We start from the raw sequence: 13,767 nt of genomic DNA on the forward strand, positions 1-13,767 counted from the left end.
ACCTCTTCTAAAGTTTTAGCGCCGTTTTGAAAGCGCACGCAATGATTCCAGAGGCCGCAGAAAATCGAGCGCCAGTTAGGTTGGGCTTCTCCGCACAGCAATGGCAGGCCAAGCACCAGCTATGGTGGCTTTCTTGCCATTTTAGCTGTGTCTATTGGACAGTGGTACGTTATAGTGAAGGCTACCACTATTTTTACCACATCTGTGACAGCCGACATAAGTGCAGGACGGTTACTGCAAAGCTACAACCGTCCACGCCGGTGCTTCCGGAGCACTTTTGATAGATGCGAGAGGCATGAATGTATGCTGACTGCCTGGCTACCCAACCCCCCTTGTGCCTCCGTCACACTGTTGAAGAATGCGAGATAAGAACACTAGTGCGGGATAAAGGCATGAGTCTTAGCATAAACGCCTGCCACACCACCACCAGTCTCTTGTATACTGCGGCAAAGCCTGCTATCTGAGGGGGGGTTGCTTGGCACTGGGAAGGTTGATATACCCGTTTCATGTTCTATCGTGTTCGATATATAAAGTAGAAATTGCATGTGTTTGTTAAAAATATTTACAAAGAGTTCTGTGTAGCCAATGGTTCATAATATCCATGTTTGTTATATATTGAGGTTTGACTTAGTAGCCTTGATACTTGGTGCAAGACAACCTTAACTTCCCCCTCAGTTATGTTTTCTTTTTTTTTTCGAATGAACCTGCTAGCTGCCGAGGTTCATATTCCATCTTATGATTGTTTTTATGCTTCGGTAAGTAGTGCACATGTGCAAGTGCTATCGAGTTTGCGATAACATGGTGGAACTCGTAACTGTACATCTTTCTTTTTTTTGCATGTCTGGTTGCTTTGCTCCAGAATAACGCTCATGTGGCAACTTGTGAAACTGGTGACCATTGAGCTAAAAGATGCTTTGTGTTACATTGTTGATAACTGCCTCTAATTACAAGTTGTGAAGTGCTTCTTGTCTGTTTCTTGTGAAAGGAGGAAATGCTTTTGCCTTGGAAGCCTCTGGCAGTGGGGTCACTGCATTCGACCTGCCTTCTCTGTAATGTGCAGGAGTGCTTCCAGTCCTTACTAAGGCTGCTGCATTGGGGCTGGAAGGCGTTCAGGGCAGGTCTGTGCGAGCTTGCTGACAGTCCGTCTACCCTTGGGAGAGCTCTGGTTCTAGACTTGAGACGCCTGCTGTACATCTGTGCTGCATCCCTGCATTTGCTGCGCATATACATCAACGAAGTGTACCCAATTGGACGTGAGTTGTTTATTGCTGTTTTGCAGTTGTGCATGTTGCATGTTAGGTGTTGTTTTGAGGTGTAACTTCTAGTAGAATAGTGAGCCACAGTGGCAACTTGCAGAGTGGTGAGAAAATGATTGCAGAGAATTGGGTTTTATTCATAAACCATTGTTTGACGAGTGAGCATGTTTATGAATGCAAAATGCTCAGTCGCCTTGTTATGCATGCTGATGAAATTCAGCCGGCTGTTTCTTTTCTTTCCTGCATCACAGTTTTTGTGATTGACATGTCCAACAGATGTTTTATCTGTAATAGCACTGTGTACAAATGCTTGTCCCCTTCTGTTCTGTTAATGGCATACAAATTGTGAAACGTTTTGGCAGAATAAGGAACTATTCTTCTTTCTCGTTCATTCATCAGTGCAAGTGTTAGGCAATGCTTCATCTTGTGCACCAAGTCAATTGCTTGTCACCACCACGCCAACACTTGCATTAGAATTTTATAACGCCTCAGTATATCTGTTATCATTATCAATTCCATGTAGTGATGCAGATATATGAAGAGGGAAAGCTCATATGTCAATTGCCTTGCCATGTTTCTTGCTGTTCACTTCTTGGTCACGTGGACCTTATGTCAGCTGTCATAGATGTGGTAAAAATGGTGGTAGCCTTCACTATGACGTACCACTGTCCAAGCGACACAGCTTAAATGGCAAGAAAGCCACCATAGCTGGTGCTTGGCCTGCCATTGCTGTGCGGAGAAGCCCAACCTAACTGGCGCTCGATTTTCTGCGGCCTCTGGAATCTTCGTGTGCGCTTTCAAAACGGCGCTAAAACTTTAGAAAAGGTCTCCCCGTTTTCCTAGTAAGGGTCGCTTGAGTTGGTGTCTTTTCACTGACTTAACTGCACTGCTCTTGGGTGCGTTTTTGGGGAAATTTTATAGCACAGCTGTTTAGGCGCCCGTTTCTGCATTTAGCGGCGCCCCTCAGCGCTGGCCCCAGCATAACCGAGTGAATGAGTGCATCGCAGAATAAAAAAAGCGGATGCAGAGTGCAGAGGAGTATGAGAGATGGCAGTAACGAAGAGGGTGCGAGGAGGAAAGCGGTAGCATGAAAGCAGGTCACGCATGGCGACCCATGATAAAAAAAAAAGGAAAAGATTGTTTTGGAGCACTCTCGAAGGCTGGGGCTCCCACTAATGTGTCTCAGCTCACAGCCCTTGTCCTTCTCTCTTCGCGACCTTGGTGAAGCGGTGTGCGCAGACCTGCGGTTCCAGATGGTTCAAGCCCTATTGAGAAGTCAGGAGGAAGGAGACGCAGCATGACGCCAGCTGCGGCTCCTACTTTCTGTCGCCCGCTTCCAGAAATTTTGTGCTTGGTTTTTCGGCAGTGCTATAGGAAATGTACACACGCATCAACGGCCTGATTAATATGCTGCCACCTTTGATGTGTGGCGATAGTCTCTCCCCTTTTCCCCCCAATCTGTCTGAATAGACTCCTTGATAATGTCGAAGGGTAACTATGCCAGCCATTGCCCATGTCAATTTAATTGGCATGCGTGGTGTTTTGCGTTAAATGGCATAGCATAAGAGCAGATACTGTGTAATATGGTGTGTGGAGAGCAGCTACGCACGCTTGATGATCAATGTCTCAAAATTTAAGAAATCTGGAGAAGATGGAAGACGGCGAATAAGGTACTGAATTGCGCTACAGAACCCACTGAATTCCAAGCAACTGCAATAGCTGCTCTTCTCAGGCGGCCAAATTAATGTAATTTCCAATGAATGACATTAGCCTAAGTTGATATCCTTGCTTGAGTTGTTGTCACGTGACTAAAGTTGTAATGTTATTTGCAAATGCTTCCAGTGTGGATTCCCTAAGGATAGACTCAGCTATGAGCTCAGCAGCGGCGTACCGTTGTGTGCGCTGTTGAAGTCTAAACCCCTGTCCGTGTTTATTTGGTACTGCAGGTTCAGTCTGCAATTGCCTATGTTTAAATACCGCAGCAATCGAAAATCGCTTTACCAAGAAGTGTAAGCGTTTGCCAGTTTTTTTGGCATAAGATTCAACATTGTTCAGTTTAAAGGGACACTAAAGAGAACTCCATTCAATTAGTGTTCTGAGTCAGAGTTGCTACTGTGGCTCTTTTCTCGACGTGTTGACATTTGTCTGGCAGCAAAAGGCGCATTTATGGCTGAAAAATTGAATGAAAAAATTTTCCTGCCACTCAATTCAAGCTCGTGATGTTGACACGGAAAAGGGCTACTTGCCATCATTTTGAAGTGATTGGTGGTGTAGCCTAGCCTCTGGGATCTGCGCTTAAGAAAATCTGTTTACTTGCATGCCGTTTACTCGTGAATTCAGTTGGGGATGGCGACACCTGTATGCTGTTTTTTGGTCCTTGATAGCTTGTAAAAGCTCAGTTTTTGGTGAGTATTGTCTTCGTGATTAGAATGTGGTACTCTATTGATACAGACCATCTTCAGTTTGTTCTCAGTGCCCTTTAAGCTTTGTTCAAGCTGAAGTTTCACGTTCATCTGTCTGTAGACGCAAGTTGGGACAAGTTCCCTGTGGTTCGCATTCCCCGAAGATCAGCAGTTCCTTGCCTTATGTGCAGCTGTTTCCAAGAAGCTGCCGCCGGAATCGTCGCGGATGGCCGAATGTGTGGCAGACACCCAGAGCCTGCTCAGCTGCATCCTGTCCGGTGGGAGCAGCCTGCCTGCAGACGCGGCTGAGGAGGAGGGGCTGCTCAGGGAAGGGGCTGCCATGCAGACAACCCTGCTGGAAGAGTGTGAAGCTGCGTTCATGGCGTGCTACCACACCTTCTACCCAAGCACCATGCTCAAGTGGCGTGGCCTCTGCGAGCTTCTCGTCGATCCAGTGAGTGCAGTTCACGCTCACAAGAGAATGCTGCATTTTCTAATGAGACCTTTATATGATGGCTGGTTTCCAAATGCAGAGGCAAGCAAAATTGCAATTTTGATGCATTTTTTGCAAGTTAATGTGCTGACAAAGCACATTCATTCCACAGTTTTTTAAAAGCTGTGCTATTCTTGGTCTACAAACTTGATGTGTAGGTGGAAAAGTACTTCACAAATCTGTGTGTGACTCAATTGGGAAATTGTTAATTTTTCCTATATTTTTCAATCATAGACACCCCTGTCCTTTCTTAATCTTTGTGCTGTAGTGAACAAGGCCTGCTTGTTAGGGTGAGCTGTATCAGAGCAGCTCGTTAAAAAACTTAACTTGTTGGAGATTGAGTGCACCTCGCATAATTGCTGAGGCTCAACTTTCTGCGGCTGAAAATTTCAGACGCCATGTACTGAGAACAAAGAATCTGCAATATTCCATGGGAGGCATAGAAGCCTGTTCCAGAAGGCATGTCCAATTATATTTGTAAACATGTTATGCATACAGTGTGAATTTTTTTTTTTTTTTCTGCTAGCTGTTCAAGTTAGTTAAAACAATCTACGCTACCAGACTTGCCAGCTGCTAGGAGAAGCCATCTTTTCAGTGATCTTGGGGCAAAGTTTTTGGTGAATGCAGAGGAGAAGGTGGCTATGGATTTGGAAAAAAGGTGTAGGGAAGGCAAAGCAGGGTGAACGGGTGCAAGACCCGGAAACTCGAAACGCCATGTAGAAGTGGCAGCATGATGGCGACTGCGCCACTTGGTGCTGCTGCATGGGAGACTGCATGCATTAACGAATTGGAGGCTTTACTTCGCCCATTTGTGGCACGCACATCTGAAGCATTGCCTTTTCAATAACATCAACGTATCAGCTGATTCTGTATTTTAGCACGCCGTCTGTGTTTCTTTTGGTGTCCCCCGTCTATGGTTTTCCTAAACTGTTTGAGATTGCGGTATATAATGATATTTCTTTTACAATTGTCTTGACGTCTCAAGCTCCCTGCTCATGTTATATTCATGCAAATGAAGTAAATTAGTCATTTTCCCATCGTTCTGCTGTTCCTACTGATGCCCATAACAGTAGTATGCAAAAATGAGAGGATGGTTATTAGCACATAGTTCCGCGAAAAATGCTTAGGTCTGCAATTTTTCATGGAATTGTGGTAAACTAGAGGCCTTAAGCATTGCTGACATGCTAGATGGACTAGTTTAGTCTTAGCTTTGTTACTGGCATGAAATGGCAACAAGGGATCTGGCATGTGGTGCTTCATGTGCCAGGTTTCTTTGGTGTGCATTTCGCTGGCAATTGTAGTGATGCTGCTGGGAAAGTGACTGGTAATATTGTTACGTGGCCCGAAGTCTATGTCGGCACAAGGACGACCGGAGCACAGGGTCCAGATCACAGCTAGCCCCGAGCGGCAAGCGCGCACACACTGGGCACTTCCTCTGCGTCGTCTTCACGGAGATTATCCGTTGCATGGCCCCCCGGTCGGAAAAGCACCGTCTCGGTGCTCATCACGGCAGTGAGGGGGACTGCAAGACGTAGGGCTTGAGGCGAGAGACGTGCACAACATCGGTCTGATGCTGAGAGGACGTGGCACCGGGGAAGGCCGGAGCGATCTCGTAGGTGACTGCGGTGACTTGGCGCAGGACACGGTACGGGCCGATGTAGCGGGACAGAAGTTTTTCAGAGAGCCCCACGCGGCGAGATGGCGACCAAAGCAAGACGAGGGAGCCAGGGGTGAAGGAGACCACACGGTGACGGCGGTTGTAGAATTCCTGCTGAGAGGTCTGGGAAGCGAGGAGCCGGGAGCGTGCGAGTTGGCGAGCGTGGTCAGCGCGGGTAATGGCGTCGTGGGCGTAAGCAGACAGCGGAGCAGTAGAAGTGGGAAGCAGCGTGTCCAGAGGCAGCAGGGGCTCGCGGCCATACAAAAGATAAAAAGGGGAGTAACCGGCAGTGTCATGGCTGGAGGAGTTGTAGGCGAAGGTCACATAGGGGAGAGCGGTATCCCAGTCGCGATGGTCCGGAGAAACGTACATAGCCAGCATATCGGTGAGAGTGCGATTGAAGCGTTCTGTGAGGCCGTTCGTCTGCGGGTGGTAGGCGGTGGTGAGCTTATGTTTTGTAGAGCACGATCGAAGAATGTCAGCGACAACTCTGGACAGAAAGCATCGGCCTCGGTCGGTCAGAAGTTGACGGGGAGCTCCATGATGTAGGATAAGGTCGGTCAAAAGAAAGTCGGCAACATCAGTAGCCGTACTGGTGGGCAGTGCGCGTGTGATCGCGTAACGTGTAGCGTAGTCTGTGGCAATATTGATGCAATTTTGACCATCTCTGTTTATTTTGGGCGAGAATTGGATAACCTATTCAGTTTTATTACTTAAAGCTCTGAAGTAACATATAAGTTGCAGCCTAGGTAGCTGCAAACTCTGGTCGTACAAAAATAATAATAATAATAATACAGTGTATGACTTTGATAACATCTCTGCCTGGGCCTTAGAGGGCTAAGGTGCCTCCTTTTTTTTTTGGCCATGGTTTTACCTCTGTGCAGAATGCAGGCACACTTCTGCTTCCTCAAGTAATCCTCCCGGTCAATCACCTTTTTTTAGCTTGGCACTGTATTGTAACTGCTTGTGTCAGGAAAGATGATGCATCATTTCCTGATGCTTGAGTGGCCTCTTTTTCTAACTGTAGTCTTCAGAGGAGCTTAGAGCTTTGCTTTACTTTGTAAGTAGTGACCATTCTAATGCATTTCAGGTACATATTAGATATTGCTTATAATTCGTGCCAACGGGCGCATTGTTTCCGCTGTCACTGAGGACGATGACGAATTTTCATTGCTGCCCGCACCAGTACGCAATAGAGAGTAGCATCATGTGCTTCTTCCATCGCCTGGTCAATGCCTTCACTGGTGTTAATTCATTGCTGCCTCCTTGTCTGTGTGGTAGGCTCGTCGCAGTCAAGACTGTAGCGACCGTCTTCTGGCGGCTGTTCTGGCATCCCTGTGTTGCCCGGCTGCTCAGTTGACCTACCTGCTGCCACCAAGCTTGGATAGAGAGACTCGGCCCAACTTGGAAGGGCCTTGCTCCCCCGAGAGCCCGGGCAATGGGCCTCAGCTTCCCGACGCTGCTGACTCAACCGTCTACCCGCTGCTTGTTGAAGTTGTTGCACGAAAGACGATGGTAAGTGCAATTAGTTTCCGACTCTGGGGAACACAATTTTCGCCTCCCTTAATGCTACATGTGCTTTGTCTCATCGTTTATAGAACGCACACACCTTCTACGTGGGATGCTGAGTGGCTGCCATGAGGAAGTTCCAGCTGTGGTTAGAGTGGCTGGTGCACAGAGGTGTATGTGGACCAGAGATGGCTTAAAGTCAGTCTGAGTGTGGAGTGCACTGCATCGGAGACATAAATTTTATTAGGTCTAACACCTCATGCAGAGTTTCTGTAACCTCTGCAAAGATGCCAAGTCAGAAAATTAGTTACGCAAATTAGTTACACATTGCATTGATGTCATGGTAACTTGGTTCCCTGGTACACATGCATTCCAAAAAAACTTGAATGTTTTTCACCAGTGGTGTCAAGGTATAGAAAGAAAGATTGATTGGGCTGCGGTGAAAGTAGATGTTGTTAAAATGCAGTTCACATCTCGTGCATAAAAATGGCATTACTGAAATGACACGCTGAAAGCTTATTTCACACTTTACTATCTCTTAGTTATGGTTAATGGTTGGCACCTGGGGTAAGTCTTCCATATCCAAAATTCATTGCGTATGCTGGGAAAAGTGGGAGACACGTGAGTGTGCGGTATTTTACAGGGACACCAGTTAATGCCTCGTTTGCAGAGAATGTGACGACCGTCATTTTTATCTGCAGAGCGAAGGAGTGCGAGGAGGTGAGGGATGGGAAAGGCACGCAGTTTAGAGATAAGGAGCAGGAAGCAAGTGGGTAAAGGTGTGCAGGAATTCTCAGCTTGTCATTTTCGCTACTTCTGTTATTAGCCCGATATAAGCTTCACATCTCTTGAACAGCAGGTGATGGGACCTCGGTTGGAGTTTTTGTGCTTTTCTCCATGATTATGCTGCTTATTGCGCCTTTCTAGGCAAAACTGAACTCCTGCCTGCTTTTAGTAACAGACTGTAATTTCTATTGCAGAAGGAAGGCTACCATCCCGAAAACTGCAGCTTCAGAGAAGTTCTGGAGCGACTGCTCAGCATCGTGGTTGCACCAGTGCAAAGCATTTTAAAGCACGTAAGTAGAAGGGTTGTGTCTGTACTGTCACTTGCTTTCTGAGGTTTTTGCGCCAGATTTTCACCCACTCTTGCATCTGCACTTCGCGGCAATGCTTTTGTGTCCGCGTGGATAACTATCGAGGTCTAAACTCTTCTATATAAAAATGTGGTATATAGCAAGGACCACCCTTATCTTTAGGAGAAAACACAGTGTTTTTGGCTGCATGGAGCTTATGGAGCTTACATAGATGGGTAGCTTACATAGATGCTTACATAGCTTACATACATGCTTACATACATAGCTTACATAGATGTGTAGGTAGGCAATTCAGTTATCTATGTTGTCCAGGTGAGCTTGGAAGAGGCCTCGACATAATTCAAGGGCTCCTCTTCTGTTGGCAGTAGCTGGGAATGCATTTCTGTAAAAGTCACACCTAAGGTTTCCGAGTGTATCTGCAGCTTTTTGTATGTTGTCATTCTTTTTTTTTTGTCCGAGAGTAAGCTCATGCCTCCACTTTTTTACAATTAATCTTTTGTTTGCAAATTGTGACTTGCCTTTACTCTCTGCCATCATTGGGCTTTTATGCAGGAGGCAGAGAAACCATCGGCAAAGCTTGTGTGCAGCACGTGCGCATTTCTCTCTTCTGTGGTTGCTGAGTTGTCGTCCCAGACCATTGGCTGCGTGGTGAGTTGCCAGCTTCAGTTCACCTATATCTCCTTGCTATCCATGGACTCAAGCTTCATGCAGTGTATGCTGAATATTGCTCCAGGTCCCAGCTAAAGTGTAGTCAAATAGAGAGGAAGCTTTGCAGGGAAAAAAAAATATATGTATACATAAACTTCCAACAGCATTAACTGCATTGCATGTCTCGACAATACAAAGGCTCGTAGCTCTACTAGTCAAATGGTTGGTGACTGATCTATTGCGGCATCTTGTCATCATATCTGCATCAGCTTCTGCAATATTCACTATACAGTAAAATCCCATTGTTCAAACTTTATTAAGATGAATTCTCAGATAAAATGAGCAATGTGAAAACATTTACTTGGGTTCTCATAGGATTCAGTTTAAAAAAAAAAAGTTTGCTTAAGAAGACCAACGGTTGCAGCCACCACGAACCACTGAGACCCTGAGAAACAGTTGTCATGAAGTGTTCACATGGCACTGTCGAGGAAATACAAATTAAATTAAACGGCTCCACTCAAAAAGTTTGAGTCCACAAGATAGCTTTTGTGCATGTTCACGTGAATTGTGGGCAAGCTGTCTTGCAGAGGCGTGCTTTCTTGGGGGGGAAGCTTTCTTGCCAGTGCGGGTAAGATCAGCACCTTCACTCCTGCCCATTTGTGGTGTAGAGGTGTGATATGGCCAGACCTCAGCATTGTGTGTCGTCTCCAGCGCACTCCAGTGCACTAAATGCAATTCGTTGCTATATATGTCCAAATAAAATAAATAAAATACCTAGCATGCTCACGTATCTTTTTTGGTGGCACTCCTGTTGAGATGATTTTCTGATAAGATGAACAGATTTTTATGGTTCCCTGAAACCATTCTTAAAAGGAGAGTACTGTATTGGTAAAGCTGTGGACAGATGCATTGGAAAGCTTTGTACAGTTGGTTAGTTATAGTAAAGACCATTTGGGTGTCCTTTCATAACTATTTTCTACTTCTCTTATACCTGTAGGGTTTCATTTAAATTACAATAAAATTATATTTTATGCTATATGAAATTACCAGTTATTTCAGTTAATAGCTCTAAGCATGGTGCATATTTTAAAGGTTCTTTTTGTGTGTTACAAACAGTTGTAACTTCCAAATGTGGTCATGAAATGTTGCTGGGTAGCTTGTAACACGAGCTCACCTAGAGAAGTTTTATGATGTTAAGGATGTGACTAGTCATAATGTTATTTCGAGGTGCTCTTTATAGATGACATTAATACAGCTATTTTCCATTTATCCATTGCATTGGTAAATATACGTTCATATCATTTTGTGGCAGCCGAAATCATTTTCTCCTAGAATAAGCTCTGTGTGAGGAAGGGGAAGTTTGGACGAAGTGAAAATTCTTTAATAGAGTCATAAAAATTCAAAGTGCATCTGAAACATTGCAGTCCTACCGAAGTTTGAAATTATTTTGTTACTTGGGAACTGTAGTGTCCCGAAGAACAAATGGACAGGGGGTTGCAACATCAAGATAGACATTCATGCAGGCACCATGTAGGAGCTTATTGTAATCGGCATTTGCACTAGGCTTCTTCCTTTTTTTTTCATGTGTCCTTCTGTTCATTGCATCTAACAAGTGTGACAAACTACATTCAGCATTGTTTTTTAGTTAACGAGGAGTAAGGAACTATTCTTGTGGAAGTCATTGAAAGGCTGTTGCCTATTTTTGAGGCATATTCTTCCCCCACCCACATCCTGCTTATATGTGTGTGCATATGTGTCTGTGAGAGAGAGAAAGAGAACAAGCCATGGGTGGCTGGGCTTTTTTCAGGTGGATGTTCAGCGTGCCACACGGCAGGCATTGCACTGCACACCATCGCGATTCACACGGGTCTGCCAAAACAGAACGTGGAACACTGGGAATGGTTCTCCTGATGCCATCTGCTTCAGCGTGGATCGTCCTGGTGTGCTGATCGCAGGGGCATGCATCTACGGTGGCATTGGAAACGAGTGGCACTACGAGCTTGAGCTCCTCGATGACGTGAGTGTCATCATAAAACTTGTCCGAAGCACTTTGATGTTTCAAGCCTTAGATGCCTGGTAGACGTGACTTAAATGCGACTTTTAAATGCGTCCTCCGAGAGCGCTAAGACCCTGTTGATGTTTGGATGTGTCATATTTGTGTGCTGTAATGCTTTTTGCTAATATATAGTGTCATATGGTGATTATTGTCTGCTTTGCCTTCAACAGACAAAGCTTCTTGTCTATTTTTAAAGGGCAAAAGTAGAACCCAGTTCTTTTGCTATTTGTTGCTAGTCCATAGACAATTCAGGCTTACACCTCTCAATTTGAAGAGCAAAGTCTCAACTGTGTGCAGTCGTTACTCAGGAAACTTAATTGCTGCTAATACTACCATTAATACTGTTCTAACTACTGCTACTGGTTCCATTGCTATGACTACTACTACTTCAAGGCTAAATAATTTAGTTCATGCATATGCACAAGTACCGTCAGCTTCAAATTTCTTTATTTCTTCCTTTTCAAGTCAAACTGAAGTCAGATAAAACTTAGTCAAAATGTGAACAACAAAATGAGAAGACCTCAGTTGAAGGAGACTGAACACTACAGCGGTTCGTTTTCGCTTTGAAGATGTGCAGACCGCTGTTTTTCAGTGTTGATCAACACTGCCTGTATTTGCTGTCTACTAGCTAATATTTTTGGATTTTGTGATTGTGTTGCATTTGAAGCTGATGGGACATCCATGTACCTTTTGGGCTCATCACAGTGTCTGTATGTCCACATCACTGAAAGTTAATTCAGTAAAGTAACTGTAGCCAGCATGTCAGCTACTGTTGTGTTCTCATAATTGCTTTGGAAAGCACTGCATGTTCTGCTTGCGCATTTGTACTACACTGCCGGGCTATCAGCTTGAGCAGTTGCTGCTGGTGTGTGGCTAGTATGCTGATTAGCTGCCCATTTTTGCAGAGTGGCATCAGTGGAGACCTGCCTCACACACAGCGCTGGAAGACGGTTGATGTGGCTCGTGGCACATTTGGACCGGAAGACTGCTACTCGGATGTGGCAGAAGTGAAGTTCGACCAGCCCATTGCCATTAAGGTTTGTTTCAGCTGTATTAATAGTGGTATATCTTGAAAAAAAACCCAAGATTTAAAACTTGTGGCTTTCATCTGTGCTTCAGGCTTGGAGGGGAAAAAAATGGGTGGGTTGAGCAAGATGGTCAGTTGTGGCATCTTAGTTGAGGTGGAAGATGTGTGATGTACCAAAAACGTCCCGCGTCGGGAGGTGATGGGGTTTTTATGTCACCTGCATGGCAGCTCATGATAATGGAGAAGCAGTTGCACCTTGGCAGTAGTTATTATGACATGTAGGCCGGTGGTTGAAGTGGGTCTATTTACTGCAAGGCTTCTGGAGGGTAATTACATTTTTTGTACAGGCCCCTGAGACACCTGTAGGTGCTGCATTCAAAGGGCTGCATTTGAACACAAAGAGTCAGGGTGAATGTTTATACTCTTTATAATGTCTTCCCCATGAATAGCTGCACAGGAAGCAAATCTTCACCTCAGGTTTCAAATATGCGGGTTGTTATGTGCAACCTGCAATTAAGGGGCTAGCCACTTTTTTGTACAGGAATCCATGAATATTTAGACTTGTGAATAAGATTGGCATTCAGTACTCGAATTTTTTCATAATCTTATTCAGCATTTGATTAGAAAGTTACTCTTTAGTGGTATAGGGAATCTTTACTTCTTCAGTATCGAGGAACCCAAACATCTTTCAAAAGGTGCATGTCTCAGCTTCTATGCTGTCCTTCTTAACATGCATGCAGATGCACCGCCCCCAAAAAAAGCCCACATCCAATTAGTAATGACTGGCCACATAGTGAAATAGTCAGCTATAATCAATTATGATATGATTGGCCCCAAAATAAAGTAGGGAAAAGTCAATTAGGGATTGAGGCATGTATGAACTAAGGTGCTTGGGAAGCCCAAAAAGCACTCCCAAGTAACTGGTCCTAGAGCAGATTACATGTCCTTGTATTTTCTTGTTTTTTCAGGAGAACACAACTTATGCTATAAGGTTGAGGAACCATGGTGCCAGGACAAATAATGGTGATGGCGGAATGAGCCAAGTGAGGGGCCCTGATGGCACCATGTTCACCTTCACCGACTGTTCATTGAGTTTCAATGGCACCAACCACACCAGAGGGCAGATACCTCAGATACTCTACTACAGGTGAGAGCTTGTCCTTCCCACAACTTTACTTTGTTGCGCAGGCATATGTATATTATTAAAAGCAAGCTAATGGATTGTTGGCATTATTTATCAACATTATTTATGGTGCCAGCCTTAATTAATCTGGTAAAGCCATGGAGAAGCCATCTTTTCGAGAGTACGTTCAGTATTCCTGAAGAAAAGCATGTTTTCTGTGTTGCTTCAGTTAACGTGGCACCATGATTGTGCTACCAGCAACAAATGAAATGCAGACAAAACGGTTTAAACAAAAATGTCAAAACGAGAATATATTAATCAAAGGAAACTGATTATCAGCGCACTTGATTATCACTTCAATGATGCGAAGGGCGTTAATAAAGCCCGCCTGTATTTCCTCTCTACCAGCTGTCATCATTATGGCTGCGTTTTTGTGTTTCAGTTATCCAGTTTGCATTTCATTCGTTGCTGATAGTACACAAATATACAGAGTAGTATAAAT

General features: G+C 44.7%; 1 protein-coding gene across 4 annotated transcripts in view; it reads left to right on the forward strand.

The window, feature by feature from the left end:
- Window positions 1–13,767, forward strand: part of hiw (MYC binding protein highwire) — a 131,513-nt gene that overhangs the window by 53,495 nt on the left and 64,251 nt on the right. For all 4 annotated transcript variants that reach the window (XM_089566700.1, XM_089566701.1, XM_089566702.1 and 1 more), the window contains 8 exons: window positions 1,061–1,253; window positions 3,850–4,112; window positions 7,090–7,323; window positions 8,298–8,393; window positions 8,964–9,059; window positions 10,867–11,076; window positions 12,021–12,152; window positions 13,111–13,289. In XM_089566700.1, the coding sequence (XP_089422826.1) occupies window positions 1,061–1,253; window positions 3,850–4,112; window positions 7,090–7,323; window positions 8,298–8,393; window positions 8,964–9,059; window positions 10,867–11,076; window positions 12,021–12,152; window positions 13,111–13,289 (1,403 nt within the window). The remainder of the gene's footprint in view (window positions 1–1,060; window positions 1,254–3,849; window positions 4,113–7,089; window positions 7,324–8,297; window positions 8,394–8,963; window positions 9,060–10,866; window positions 11,077–12,020; window positions 12,153–13,110; window positions 13,290–13,767) is intronic.

The sequence above is a fragment of the Amblyomma mixtum genome, chromosome 1 (assembly GCF_055824585.1).
Source record: "Amblyomma mixtum isolate Tamu chromosome 1, ASM5582458v1, whole genome shotgun sequence".
In the NCBI taxonomy this organism is placed as follows: Eukaryota; Metazoa; Arthropoda; class Arachnida; order Ixodida; family Ixodidae; genus Amblyomma; species Amblyomma mixtum.